The 15,207-nt window shown below is 35.3% G+C and overlaps 1 protein-coding gene across 3 annotated transcripts in view; it reads left to right on the top strand.

The window, feature by feature from the left end:
- Positions 1-14,672, top strand: part of JMY (junction mediating and regulatory protein, p53 cofactor) — a 70,175-nt gene extending 55,503 nt beyond the window's left edge. The window contains exons 8-11 of one of the 3 annotated variants that reach the window (XR_012627179.1): positions 1,350-1,445; positions 2,736-3,288; positions 5,597-5,978; positions 9,270-14,672. Coding sequence is in view for 2 of the 3 variants with exons in the window: in XM_074856697.1 (XP_074712798.1) it covers positions 1,350-1,445; positions 2,736-3,288; positions 5,597-5,904 (957 nt within the window). In the remaining variant the exon portion in view is untranslated. Of the gene's footprint in view, positions 1-1,349; positions 1,446-2,735; positions 3,289-5,596; positions 7,515-9,269 lie in introns of those variants that run through there. The other 2 variants (XM_074856697.1, XM_074856696.1) reach the window with 2 other exon arrangements.
- The last annotated feature ends 535 nt before the right edge of the window (positions 14,673-15,207 follow it).

Here is a 15,207-nt window from a genome sequence, read left to right as displayed (position 1 = left end):
GTTGAGTTTGAGACTGCTTCAGAAGTTTGATCTGATTGCGTATGTAACATGCAGGTGTGGTGGTAGACCTATCCTTTCTTCCTGCTATAATATTTTCTTTATGCTTCTGTTTTAATGTCTTTGCCCCATTGCTCTGTTATTTTCACTACATGTTTCTATTCCTCTTCACCTTTTCCTGTTTCCTGTCCTTACTATTTTTCAGACCTGTTCTCCTCTTCCTCTTCCTAATGCATCTATACTTACTTCCTTACAAATCACAGGAGTTGGCTCTTTATGAAGGACACCAGGCCACTAGGTGACTTCTGAAAATGGCAGGCAGGCAGACACTGCTTTTGTGTTCACTGAATGACAATAAAAGTTCACAAAAATGATCAGAATTTTTAATTGTGATGGTGAAGATGAGCTTTTAAAAGTAATACTAAATGCTGTGAGTCATTTAAAAAGTAAAGCTGTTGTTTCTGCTCAGGGTTTTTTCTTTATAGTCACTTGTTCTATCACTTTTCCTGATAACATACAATGACTTTTGCAACCTGATAACTAGCATCCACTTTCAGTAAATTTGAAGAGTAATGTTTTGTTTCAAAGATGTAGTAACTTTGAAGTTTTGTGAAAATGGATGACTAGTTAGAGGAGGTGGATCCAAATGTGCGTTTTCACTGAGGTAAGATCCCCAAACAAGAAAAAAATACAGCTGTCTTAGCTGCAAGGAAGAGCGAAACCTTTATTTATTTATTCTGTAAGATTACAGAAAATCAAGGCGGATTAAATAATGACAGCTTAAGTTAATTAAATAAAAAACTTTCATTTACTGTTGTAAATTATAATGAAAATGTTAATTTGCTCAGTATTGGATTCAGAACTTTGTGGCAGTGAGTTCTGTGATTTCTTGCACTGCGAAAATACTAATATGACTTGTTTTAAATGGGCAACGTTGCAATTTGGACTGTCATTTTGTCCTTGGAATGAGAGAAAATGGATACTGGTTTGCTGTCTGGCTAATTTAAACCATTTTTAATTTAAGGGGGCTGTTTTCAGTTCAATATTCTGTTACGGCTCTAGATTTTCTCATCTTTCAAGGTAACAAGTCTTCAAGTGTTCCAGTTCCAGACTGAAATCTTTCTTTACTGAGCTTTGCATTTCTTTGAGATTATAAAACAGGAATTATGTACTGTGTTTTAAGGGGAACACAAAGGCCAAGTTTTGAAGTTCAGAAATGTGTTTATTTGAGAAGTAGATTCTTAGGTAATTCTTAACAATCAGTAGAAGAGTAATTTTAATTGATTTTTTTAAAATTATGCTAAACATAGCATTGGATGTAATATTTACGTGTTTTCCATGTATTTTCTCAGAAGCAAGATCAATTACAAGATGAAGAGGAAAGGAAGAGCTCCTGGGTTAGTCAGGAACGACAGAAAACACTGGACAGACTTCGCACATTCAAACAGGTAACAGAAGAATAGTTGTTCTTTTCCACCAGTTTCTTTTGCAAAAGACATTTTCACTCATGCTAGGACTATACTATCCTGTTAGCTTTTCTCTTTCATTGTGCAATTAACTGTTCTTTGGAAGATCTACAACAAAATATGGCATTGGTGGTAACGAATTCTTCTGGTTGTTGCATTCCCAGTGATGTAATAAGCTTCTGTTCAGTCTTACATCTGTATCTTGTGACAAGACACTTAGCAAATATTCCTTAAAGAAGTATAATCTAAATGGTATTTCCTCAAAGAGCATTACTGTCTGACATACCAACACTACTACTGATTGCTAGAACACCTGCCAATAACTGCCCCCTCCTATTACAATATAAGTATCAGAAAATGGATAGAAGATGGAATGAAGGGGAAAGAATAAGCAAAGGGGTGGAAGTGGAAGAAAATAGAGACAGTATTAATTGGGAAAGACTTTGTTTTGATGAATACATTAAAAAATACAGGTATGAGAAGTTTCTTTACTGGAAATCTGTCTTGTTCAGCAGTACACTTTTCATATCCCTATTGTTTGCAAGGCTTGAATTGCATAGCTTCAGTAAATTAAAGCAAATTTACTTATTTTAATCAGCAACCATTAGTGAACTGACTTTATGTATGAGCATGTTTATATTGTTATGATCTCTACTGCTTTAGACCTACCAAAATTGTGTAAAATGTATTAGACCTCTCTTTCAGAAGCAGTTTAAATTTTTGCAGAAAAATGCCAATGATGAAACTAATAGGAAAAGACACATATTGAGGCAGCAAATTTAAGAACTAGATTAAAAATACTTTGGAAAGTCTCAAAATGTTTGATGTTTTCAAGAGATTCCTTTTTAAGCAGTATGATTCACATCTAAGGCCAGTATATTAGGTCAGAAAGGACTTTGTTGCAGAGGGAGCCATTGACCAGTTTTAGAAAAGGAAAGCAAGCGGGAATTTTGTATTTAAGTTTCCATAAAAAACAGTTTTGAATGTACAGTCTGGTTCTTAGTGAAATCCTAATTCTAACACATGTATATCCCTGACTAGACCAATCACGTGTACATTGTGACTTAACCAAGAATAAAAATTAAGAAAATGGATCTTTTTTTTTGCATAAAGGTGAGGATATATTTGCTTTGGTTTTACATCCAGAGCAAAATGAATGAAAAGAGCAGATGAATTCTACTTGTCAAAGGCAAACCCTAACAATGGGTACTTAGAATCTGGAATAGTGCGTTGCATGTACTTATCTAACTGTCAATAACTTACTCACTTTAGCGGTACCCTGGGCAAGTAATACTTAAATCAACCAGACTACGGCTGGCTCATGCAAGAAGAAAATGTGCGGCCAGCTCAGTGTCCTGTGTCAATCAACCTCAGTCTTTGCCAGCGACTATACAAATCCAAGAGAAAAGTGAAGAGGTGGAATTGGAGAATGCAGTTCAGCCTTTGCAAGTGCAGGAGTCCACAAGCTTAGAACAACTTCAGGATATTTCGTTACCTCCCAATGGTGTTACCTCTGAACTGCCTCATGTTAGTACTTCTCCACTCACCATTAATGAGCTTCAACCAGAGACTGTTACTGTAGTACAGCTTCCACCCATTTTGCCTCCACCACCTCCACCTCCGCCTCCACCTTTACCCTCCAAGGAAGATGCCACCAAATCCTTAGAGAAAAGTGACAGCTTTGTTAAACGTCAGAGTGAGGAGAAGGGAGTCCAGCACTCTTCTGGTGTCCCACCAGCACATCTCTTTGACAGCAGTCAGCTAGTCAGTGCCAAGAAGAAGCTTAAGAAGACTGGTGATCTGGAGGGTTTACAGAGGAGGAGAGGTAATGTTTTAATTTCTGTGTAATTGTAATGCATATCAGTTCCTCTTTTGAATTACTCTATAGAAAAGTGTATTAATGGGAAAGTTGTTAAATCTTTTCCAGTTGACAAATGTTGGCAACACAAACAGATGTTAGGATCTTTATGACAGTGTGTGGTGTACTTGTTCAGTTACACAGAAAACACTTGCGCAACTGAGTCTATGATATATCATGTTAGACTAGCCAAAAAAGGCAGCTAAATGTTGTCTAGAAGAATATTTTCCTGTCTAGTTTACAGCCAGCACTGCAAATATATGCTTCACCTTGAGTGTGAGGTTTTTTTAATAACAGAATTTTACATAATTCATGACCTAGTAAAATGAATATTTGTCTTGGGACATAGGAAACCTTGAGAATGCTTTTTTCAAGGTTTCTTCAAATTTTCATACAAAAATCCACAGACCCTCAAGTACCCTTGAGAGCTGAATAAGGATATATACATTTAACTACAGTTGGAAATTAAATCTGTAATCATTCAGCAAAGCATGTTAATAAATAGTTAAAAGATCAAAAACTTCTTTGGAAACTGAGGAGAATGAATAGAGCACAGGGCTGAGCTGGGAGATGTGTTACAACTTGTTGAGTCTGTGCTACTTACTTTTAACTGTTTATCCCATATATAAAATGGGGAGAATGACAGCCATGCTTGAACAAAATAATCCTGGTGTTTCGGTGAAACATGCTATATTGGAGCAAAGTTTTTATTCAAAAATCAGAGATGAGTTTTTCAAAAGCACTCGGCTGAACTGTTTTACTGGAAGTCACTGAGAAAAAGTACATCAAGTGGGCCTTGATTCACACTGCTGTAATATGACAGTAATAACATTTTATTAAAAATTCTATCTGGCTCTGTCAGCTACTGCTACAGAAAACATCCCTCTATTGACATTTTCCCTCATCCAGATAAAATCAAAATTAGAACTGTCTTCATCAATCAGACAGAAACAAGAGTGTTTCCTCTAGATTTGTCCTTAAATAACTGAAAACCCTTGAAGCAACAGCATAGTTACAGAATTTTTAAGCTCTTAAGAATCTTGCAGGTTGCAGGTACAGTGTCTTAAGTTCATTGTCAATTTTGATGCTGCTGTGCTCCCTTCTTTTTCTGTAGTCCTATTGTTTATTTTTCTGATACCCCTTTTATCTTGTAATTTTATATAGAGCACATATTGTGTGTGCAATTTGATATACATCATAAAATGACAAATATAAAATCAAATTATATCCTCCCTCTTAAGAGTATTGTTGATGTCTGCAGCAGCACTCTACCTGCTGCTCTGCGTTTCCAGAGATGTTCCAAGTATGGGCTTCAGAAACTTGTCTCTGTATGACAGACGAGTGTTTTACAATCCTTCCTTCCTCCATTAAATGTGCAGTCCTGTATTATTATTCTATTTTTCTCTTTTCCTTGTGTCTGTTCCAACTGTCTGGGCCATTAGTCAGATGAACAAAGCACACTCATAGATGCAAAATGAATTTTAAAAATACACAAAAAAGAACTGGAGATGTGTATTAATCTATTGGTTGCTATGTGCTGGATGGTATATGTGCTAGTGCATGTGAGCTATTTCAAACTGTTGTACTTTATTATAATGCATTCACTTGTAGTTTTTCAACGAGCCAAAGCCTGATTTTTATTTCTGCAGAGAACTAGTTTCGTATTGGTGATAAAGGATTTGTGATAAAAGTATTAACTTTTCTCTGTTTTCATTAACTGTAAAGGAAGGGAATTTATACAGGCACACTGTGACTAGGTGCTAATATATACATTAATCCAGAGAAGCAGGAAAATGCATGCTGTTGCTGCTGCGTCTCTCACTGCCGTGTGGTAATAATCATACAATATGTAAAATTAGCCACAAAATGCAAGTGCTGAGAATAGACTACACAGTCTAATACTTAAGATACATACTCACTACCTAAGTTTTGAAGTCAAAAAAGATAATTTAGTAAACACTTTCATTGTGTTGGATTCATTGCAGCTATTTTGATTTTTCTGACTGCAAAGAGGAAGCCATCTTGTGCAAAAAGGTTTACTACCTGCCTGATAGGAGGTTAAATGGTTTCAGAAATTGTAATTGCCTGTGTAAACCAGTTTTGACCTGGTAACAGGGAAGATAAACTTGTAGACTAAACGAATATTGGAGCTACCATTATACTTATGGTATAGACTATCAGATTAATAGTATGCGGCTACTTTTTGGTCTGTAGGAAATATAAATGAAGACTAATAAAATTTAGTAAAAATAATACTGAATTTGATTTACTGCAGTGAGTTCCCCGATGGATGAAGTGCTGGCTTCCTTGAAGCGTGGCAGCTTTCACTTAAGAAAAGTTGAGCAGAGAAGTCTCCCTCCTTTTCCTGATGAAGATGATAGCAATAATATCTTGGCACAGATCAGGAAAGGGGTGAAACTGAAGAAAGTGCAGAAAGATGTTTTGAGAGAATCCTTTACAATTCTGCCTGATACTGACCCTCTGACAAGGAGCATCCATGAAGCATTGCGACGAATTAAGGAAGCATCACCTGAATCGGAGGATGAAGAGGAGAGTTTGCCTTGCACAGACTGGGAAAATTAACCTGTAATTAACCTACATTTAAAAAGAAAAATTTCTTCAACACTTTTTGTATAACAATAACGGCTAAGCCTCAGGTTGTGCATTCTAGGAAACTTAGTATGAATGTGACTAAACTGATATCCAATGTGTTAAAACATGCACATATGAATTTAGTATCACTGACTTTTCAAAGAATTTAAGGTTTATAGTAAGGAAAACTTTTTATTAGGCAACATCTTAGCCTTTTATTGTTTGAATACTTTTGCTGAATATTGACAGGACTGATCCTTTAAAAACCTCTTACTTTGTTTAGTAAGTTTGAAGTGACCGTTTGCAGCTTACCAAAAAGCTGTAAAAAGTTTTTAAGTAACAAAGCAGCACAATGACTCTTGGACACACCTTGTACTTATTTTCTAATTACTTCTAGCCTTGTAAAAATTTAGCATGTTTATTACTTTGGACTGAATAGCTCCAAGTGAAGGACAGTTAGATTTGACTGCTGAACACATTGAAATCTCATTGGTTACCCTATGTGACTGACACTTTAATAGTTTCGTTTCAATCTGTAAACTCTCTGACTTAACGGAATTTCCAGACTATAAATAGTAAATATACAAATATAATTTATACTTCTGCTATTCATACAAATCCCATGAACTTTCCTTATACTAAGCTACAGTGCCTGAAAGTACAGATACTGGACTTCAGCAAATGAAGTTAATGATATCAGAACAAACCAGAAATTGCCAAGACATTAGTTTTTAAAATTATGGCTGCATCAGTAGCACAAAGAGGTTCTTGATTACAGTAACAGCATATAGTGCTGTTCTTCTGTGGTGGTTTTTTTCTGCTACTGGCATGTGGATGAACTTGAGTCTTAATGAAAGTTCCCACTAAACATAAAATTTGGAGAAAAGAAAGGTATGACAATCTAAAGAATTAAAAATCTATTTAGAAATCAAAGCTATTTCAAGAGTATGGAAGATAAATATTTGTAATCCTTGCAACACAGCTACCAGTAGGAAAAAGATAACCTCTCTGGATGTTTACAATCAGGTATTTCTGCCCTGGTTAGTTATTACCATAACTGGGGAATGATTGGTAAAGCATTATAGCTGTTTAAAAAGTGGTGGTGACTTAGCACATCCTCTGCTGAATGTTGTTGTGATTATGAAATACTATGTCTCAAACTGTTCCATGGTGTGCTATTTTCAAGTAATAATATTTAAAATTTTTGAAAAGGAAAATAAATGTTGCCTTTATTTCCTCATGAACTAGCCATTGGCCACACTAATGATTTAATACTGTTTAATTATGGCATGCTCCTTCTATTCCACACCAAAGGTATTGCTAGTTCTGGAGTTGAAAATCCAGGAGTAGAGTTGTACTTAACTCTTGCTGAAACTCAAAGTGAAAATAATTTTGCTTGGATGTAACTTTATTCTATACTTGCATACTGAAAACTCACTACCACAGCTCTTCAGAAATCAAGTGACAGCTATAAGAAAAGACATGCCTCGGAATTGACTGGGCTTTCTCAATGCAATTATTCTCTTTTCATTTCCTAGATAACTGAGAAAATTTAAACTTTGATTTGACTTTATGATTTTAGTAAAGCTTAATTTACTCTTTGAGATTGTCTTTTTTTAGCAAGAATATGCTTTAATACTATGGGTCATTTAAAAAAAAAAAAAAAAAAAAAGGAATTTTCCAAGAGCGACTTTGAATTTTTTTAATCTAGTTGGTGGACATCCTAAACATTTTCCATTGGAAGTGTATCCTCTTAGAAGTCTTACGTGTACATTGCCATACAACATAAATACATGTTTTCCTCTGCTGTCTTTTGCAGCCCTATAGAAGCAGTTCAGAGTGCAGGCTGAAAATCACTGCTGTGCAGTACCTGTAGTGCACTGGTTGTTGTCTTCTTTTTCCCAGTCTACAGTTGTGGTATCTTCCCCTTTTAAGGATGCCCTCCTGTCAAACTCTGGTCCCGTGAAATCACTTGGACCTAGAGCAGGATGCAGTATCAGAGTTCTGAGTGTGTGCCCTTTGGAGTTCTTCACACATCTGAGACCTGCTTTCTCTTACCAATGTCCTATTTTATTATAAAAGCACTCCCGTTTTCATGAGACGAGACTATTTAACAGATAGTACAGATCTGATTGAAAAGCGGTTGTTCAAAATAGCTAACAGCTCAGAAGGGAAAAATGGGCCCCTGCTATGGAAGTGTGTGAAATAATCTCGGAGAACAGAGATTGAGACAAACACCTAGTGAAATTCAGCTGAAATAAATACTTTTCACATAGATGAGTGTGCTTGCTTGAACATATAGACTGGTTACCCAGAATTTATTACACGAGTAAAATCTAATGAAAGTCTGTTGTAGAAACTGCAGAATAGTACTTTTTACTATAAGGTTATCCATTTAATACCATGCTTTAGTATTGACCTACAGATTTTTAACTGGAAGCCATGCACATGCAAAAACCAGTTGCCTAGAGATGTTGGGTTGAAAACAGTTATACAAAAGTATATTGGCACGTACGTTATGAACTATGCTTAATACATATATATCCTTACAGGCTAAATGTAATGCAGTTATTTGCCTTAGGAATGAAGGCTAAATCTGATATGATGATGTATGTTGTATCAAGTGCCAAAAAGTGTCTTAATGTATGTGTAAGGAGTATTAACATTGCCCACTGAAGTAGTTTCATTAATTACTGAAGTTTGAAGGTAAACTAATAGCAGTCCCTGAAAGAGATCTAGTCATCTCTTGTATTACCTGCTTTATGAGATAACTTCTACATAAAGTTATGACTAACTTTTTTAAGAGCAGTTCCTTTCTTACAGACAGTCTAAACCACGTACAAAAATGTTGAGGCATTCTGTGTATTGGAAGTACAGCTGAAAAAGCAGTATAAAGATGCAGTAGCTTCTGTATGAAAAAATCAGAAGATTACTGGTTAGCAAAAGTATTCCAAGCCTATCTGTCTGTGAATGTATGTAATGGTACACATAAATCACTACAGTACATTAAGAGTACTAGAAGTACTGTGAAATCTGGGTTCCAGGGTGTGATGGACACAGTAACAGATAAGAAGTGAGCTTTGTTCTCCATAGTCTTCTAATCCAGTATTTTGGGCCTCTTCAAACTCTAATCTGTGTTCACTGCCACTAATGCCAGAAGGCAAAAAAAGACCTGGTCATATTCTGTGTGTCCTGGCTCCAGAGTTAGTGTGTCATTACCCTGGGAGCAAAGCGAATCAAGGTTTTTGAAGATGCTGCTCAGTGTTACATGTTGGAATTGCCTAATACATTGATCAGAGAGTATTTGTACAGCTGTTTAGCTTTTCAGATGTTCCTTTTTCTTTTTTCCCAAACAGGTGATTCAGAGCCACTGATGTGAGAAAAGAAGCCTCAGTTGAAGATTACTTTTCTTCTTCATTTCTGAAAATTCAGAGCCAGCAGTTGTGACCATCAATTCCACAGGAGGCTTTCTTTGGCAGAGAAATAGTCTTACTTTGGCAAATGATTCGGTATATGGAAAAAATGGCCTGAAATGTTAATTTTTGAGTCACTTTTTTCCTTAATTTGTTCAACAAATTCTGGTGGGGGCAGAATTGTTTAATGTGCATTTTATATAATCAAGAATGCCCTATTCTTAAGCACTTTTTCTATTTGCGTTAGTAATGTGTGGCCAGTTAAGTGCGGGGGGCATTCTGAGTTGGGAGAATACTTGCTGTTAGAGTAACTTTGGGATTCAGCCAAGACATCAAACCAGCTATAAAATGTCCCTTCACTGCACTGAATATATCATCTGCTTGAAAATCCAACTAAATAGCTCCTTGCAGAGAAGCTTGCTCTGTAGCAGTGTGGTATTCCAGAAAGAGCAGAATTCCTAGTTGCACTACAGTAGCTGAAATTCAGTAACATGAAACTAAGATTTTTTTTGTCTTCTTAGTTTGAAGAAGTGTGTGTCAGTATGAAAAGTAACAAGTGACCACAGCACAATGAGAATAAGAGTTGAATTCAGTACATATTCAAGAATGTGTTTGTTTCCAACACGGTACATTTAGCAAGACATACTGCAGCACTTTTTAGAAGGTCATTTGTGGTCTGACACCTTTTTAAAGTAGACATTTTCATGCTTTTTTAAAATAATATTTAGCTATGCTGAACCAAGTTATACTTTTATCATTTGTTATAAGAAGCAGTATTTTGTAATTTCATACTTAAAATTATTTTTCTCTTTTGGTTTAAAATGGCTTTTGATTACTCTAAGCAGCCTTCTTTAAAAAAGATCAAAGCACTTAAACATACTGATAATACTGATAATTCAGCTGTGAAAATCATGCTTCTCTTGCTGGTTTTCATTATTGCCGTTAGTGGCTGCAAAAAATGTTTGTATTTCATACCCAAAAGCCTACTAGCTGAAAAAAAAAGTTCCCTTTTGATCCTGACTCTTTTCTTTTTAAAGAAGAGTTACAGCTTCCTCTGTGGTGAATACTTAGAAGTAATCCTAAACTTTATGACTAATGGCTGCAGGCAGCTACTCTTACAATACCACAGTACTGAGAGGTAGGTCAGTATGGAGATCCAAGTAGCCTCATGCCATCTAGAAACTCCATGTGATATTAAAGTCAGCCAATTACAATTCTAAGAAAACTGAATTTTCACTAGCATTTTATTTTTACTAGCATGATACTCACTGTGTTTGAGAAATACACAGTCCCTGTCCTTTATGTAGTGTGGTCCGTTCACTGTTCCTCTTGCGACAGACAAACTACTATCTGGATTTGTTTGGGGTTTTTTAAGTGGAGTCATGCATTGCTGCTGTCATGTAATGGAACACATACTGTGTTGACATTTATAACAGGAGATTTCATGTCTTGCCATTTACTTATCTAAAGAGTAACATGAGAACTTACATTAGCAATAGGCCGTGTAACCTAAAGGAACCTCAGCTCTTGGACCCTTCAGTTGTTTTGCTGTGGCTGTCCTGAAATTAAAGCTCTGTCAAACATCTCGAAAGGATGTCACTTTACTCTTGCTATCAACAGGCATTTTCTTAGCCTTGTTGCCTTATTTATAAAGTTAGTTAACATTCATTTTCAAAGCACCTGTGAGCAGTGTTACTGTAGAGTTGTATCAATTTTGCTGTATTAGTCATCAGGTCTGTGTTTTTCTGAGATCAGCTCTATGAAACACTTGATACTGGCTTTCCAAGGACCTAAAACAACATGGTATTTTTTTCTCACACTGTTTCTCTGAACCCTGAGTTACTTTCTGTAGTTGCAAGCTGTCTAATACTGTGTTCATGCAGCAATAACAGCCATTTCAAAGTTCATCATAATCATTTGACATTGCCTATACTGTAAGCTGCGGTGTATTTTTGCTCTCCATCTGTCTGTATTTCCAGTCACACCACATGTTAAAACCAAGGTAATCAAATTTTTGGCTGTAGCACAAAGCAGAACTATGATGTAGAATGGCATTCAGATCATCAGTTCATCTAAAACTTAGTGCTAAATTAACAGTGGTGGTTGAGCAACTTTTATGTCCATTTTTTCCTGTTTTCCAGCCTGCAGTTTTATTCCTTATAGTATGCATATGAGACACTAGCAAAATTCCAAGCCAAGGAAAATAGTGTAATTTTAAGGTATAGGTGCAATGGTCCCCTTGCACAACATTTGTGTCTACAATTTACCACTGTGTTGTGATTTATCTAAATAGCTCCATGCTGTACTGTAATACAGTCTTCAGATTTGTTTGCCACGTGATCTGTCATGTTTGCGTTGGAAAAATGTGTGCATGATTGAGGAAAAATTACCATCCTTAATCTGTTTTATATTTAGCTGAAATCTTAGATTCCTGTAATAGCTTACAGAAATGGAGTTCTCATATGAACATGTATTTTATGCGCACACAAATAGTTATGCTGAGCATAGCAGTTTATATGAGTTCAAAATGGCCATCTTCAGTGTGGAAAGTAAATGGGGTTTTTTCCACATACTGCTAAAAAGAAATAAACCTGGATTTTAATCCTCCATGAGTCACTAGATGTCACAATTTCACATAATTCTCCACTTTGATACAAAAATCGTGCATATGTAGTATACAGGCATAAAACCTTCCATCCTCTGTAATGTGAAATTTTGCAGGGGGATGGCTATAGCAGCAAATGGGGAAAGTTTTAAGTATATTCACAAGAAGCTTACAGAAATTAGGACAGTCCTATATTGAGATCAGTTTCTCCATAGCTGAGAAAAACACTAATAATTGTGTTGGTCCTTGAGAAATCTTAGCAAGCATCACTACAGAAAAAACATATAAAGATATGCAAGGAAAGAGAGCCTCCATAAAAAGACCTTTCCACCTATTACTGGTAATTTGTGGCTGGACTTCATTGCTGTGGCTATGTTCTGCTGCTAGTCATTTATCTTAAGCAGTTTGTCAGCTTTCAGGCTTCTTCCATTTTTAGAAACTTCTTTCCTTGTTCAAATTAAAACTGTTTTTACCTCACTGGATCAGTTATACTAAGAGTTGCATAATGTTTATTGTACAAATGCATATGTGAGGACTGAAGAATTTTTTGAGTGGGAACAAGAAATTAAATACTCAGCTTCTACTAAAATAACCAAAATATAAGGTAAACAGCAATAGTCTTTTGATCAGAAATTCAATTTGTATCAACATGAATTGCATGTTGTCATTCACAGAGGTTCCAGATCCTTTACAAATGACCAATAATCTTATTTCATTCACTTTACTATATTTTCATATGTTAGTTAAGCTACCTGTCTAGGTTAGGTGAAGGCTTTGTAATTTTTGTTAAACATTACTTTTAAGGATTTTTTTTTTTTTAATCTGACAGTCTGCATCCTATACCAGGCACCTGTAAAATAAATTAATATGATTATATATCGTGTTCTTTTGTGGCTGCATCGGGGATAGAACTCAACATACTTCACTACATTATTTGTAAAGAATCATTTTGAGTATAGGCACTATATTCTGTAATGTTTAATACTAAAGTAATGATAGGTGCATTGTTGAAGAAACTTATTAAGAGAAGACAGAAACTTAATGTTACCCTTATTCTGTTTGTTGCACTGAATTTCAAAAGTGTAATTTGTAAATCAGGTTTGCTCACGTGTAATCAGATTTTCTTTCCATTGTAATGCTTATGTAATTAAATTACCTGGATATATTTCTGGTAATGATTCATAAGCATGCACAATATGTTGTTATGTCTAGCACTACAGAATTGATGTTAAGATCAAGCAAAGCTTCTTGCAAAGAAAAGGAGTAAACAAGAGCACCTTACTGGGAGAGTGCGTTGCATGACTTCAGTGCTACTGGAGCTGACAGACATCCTAGGTCATCCTAAACTTGATTGCAAATTGCTCTTCGGTGTAATAAGCACATTGACATACTGCTATCAGTGCTGTAAAAAGTACAGCAATGGCTATTTTTAACGTATTAATATACTGTAATTTAAATTTTTCCTACAAAATGAATTTATATTTAATTGCTGCCTAATACATAAATACTTATAAGAATTTTTAGGAGGGTCAAAGGTGGGTGGGCATGCCCATATATTTTTGGGAGGGGCTGTTGTATATAGGTTCTTCGCACTTCCCGTTCAGTTTGACTATTAATCCAAAACTTCCAGCTCTGATTGTAGTGAATCTGCAACCTGACATTTATGTATTTTTATTGTGATTCAGGTCTTCTATATTCTGTGGCCGAGGGCTTCAGAATTTGACAGAAAAGGTCATCTTTCCATTCTCAAATGTGAATACTCTAGCGTACCTCTAATATGGAAAATGACCAAGCAATGAATTTACTCTGCTGAGTTTCTAATATTAATGTAGAGTATTATTTAAAGCTGGTATCTAAGGCTACTAACCAGTAGCGTGTCCATTTGGAACAAGGAAAAAGGACAATGGCCATTTTGGTGAGTATAGTCCAAACTCTGCAGAGATTTTATTCCCGAGACTGTCACCTCTTTGGTGATTAGTTTGCTGTAGACTTGCTTGATTTTCAGATTTAGAAACATTTTTGATTTCTGAATTGGGAAATAGGTATTGGGGATTAGGGATACTCATTTAAGATCTCCCAGTATGTTACTGTGGTTGCTATATGTTTTGAATTTCATCTTAAATACAAACAAATACATCAGCGTAAGATGAAAGCTTAAGAAATACAGATGGCTGCAGGTTGTCTTGCATGAGTGAAGCCAGTGAAGTTTAATGAAACCCACTTTGTAGTTAAGCCTGTTGAGTAAGTAAGAAATAATCAAAAAGAAAACCAATTTGCCATTCACTAGCTTTGTGCAATATTATCAGTAGACTTAAACACTACTAGCACATTGTGCTTGGCTTTAAGAAAGTTCTTTAACTCCATTATATTCAAAAGGACATATTAAATGCATATTTTATTGTAAACGACTCTGCAAATTTACTATGCCTAAAAATGCTTAATGTTATGAATTATTAAGCAACAACTATGTTAAAAAAAAGTAAAAAACTAAAACATTTCTAGCAATACCTAAAAACTAAAAAAGTTTTATCTGCTTTTTACTCTTTTTTCTTTAGTGCAGCTTTTCTGCAATGCGAGTTTATTGCTGTGTATTTCATGTTTTTTATTATGATGACTCAGAAATTTAAACCTGTACACAAAGTACTGCACTCACCTTCTTGTACATGCAATGTAACATCATACTCACAGTTTTGGTGCTTTAAAATGATTCCTTTTTTCTTTATTAAAGGGTATTTATTTGACCACTGTCTGGTTTTAACTTTGAATATGTATCAATGTTAAAAAAAAATATTTTTAATACAGTTTGGTTCCCACAAGAAGAAATCCGTATATGGTTCATTTAGGTTTCCATTGCCATTCTTTTAACTCCTCAAGCTGCCTGTCATTGTTCAGTGGCAGATGGTTGTGCCTAAGCTGTGTTGCAGCAGGGGATAATTATATTTAGGTAACATCTTTGTAAACTATGTCACATAAACTGTTTAGGTATTATAGAAGAATCTCGCTCTTAAATAATGCAGGATAGTTGTGCTTAAATACAAATCATACACACTTTCCATCTCTTAATCAAAAGACAAAAATATTCTATGAAAAAGGGTAAAAATTTAAACCCTAAAATACTAAGAGCTTAGCTCCCTTATTGGACTATTCTACCAGTTTAGAGCTAGCTAGTGGCAATGCCATTACATGGAGATTCCACCTGCAATTACTTGAAAAGGCAAATAATGATAATGGAAAAGTTCAAATCAAAAACGTGACTTCTCCACTATTTGCTTTTTT

Source organism: Strix uralensis, chromosome Z, assembly GCF_047716275.1.
Source record: "Strix uralensis isolate ZFMK-TIS-50842 chromosome Z, bStrUra1, whole genome shotgun sequence".
Classification (NCBI taxonomy): domain Eukaryota; kingdom Metazoa; phylum Chordata; class Aves; order Strigiformes; family Strigidae; genus Strix; species Strix uralensis.
This window is presented reverse-complemented; position numbering and strand designations above follow the sequence as displayed.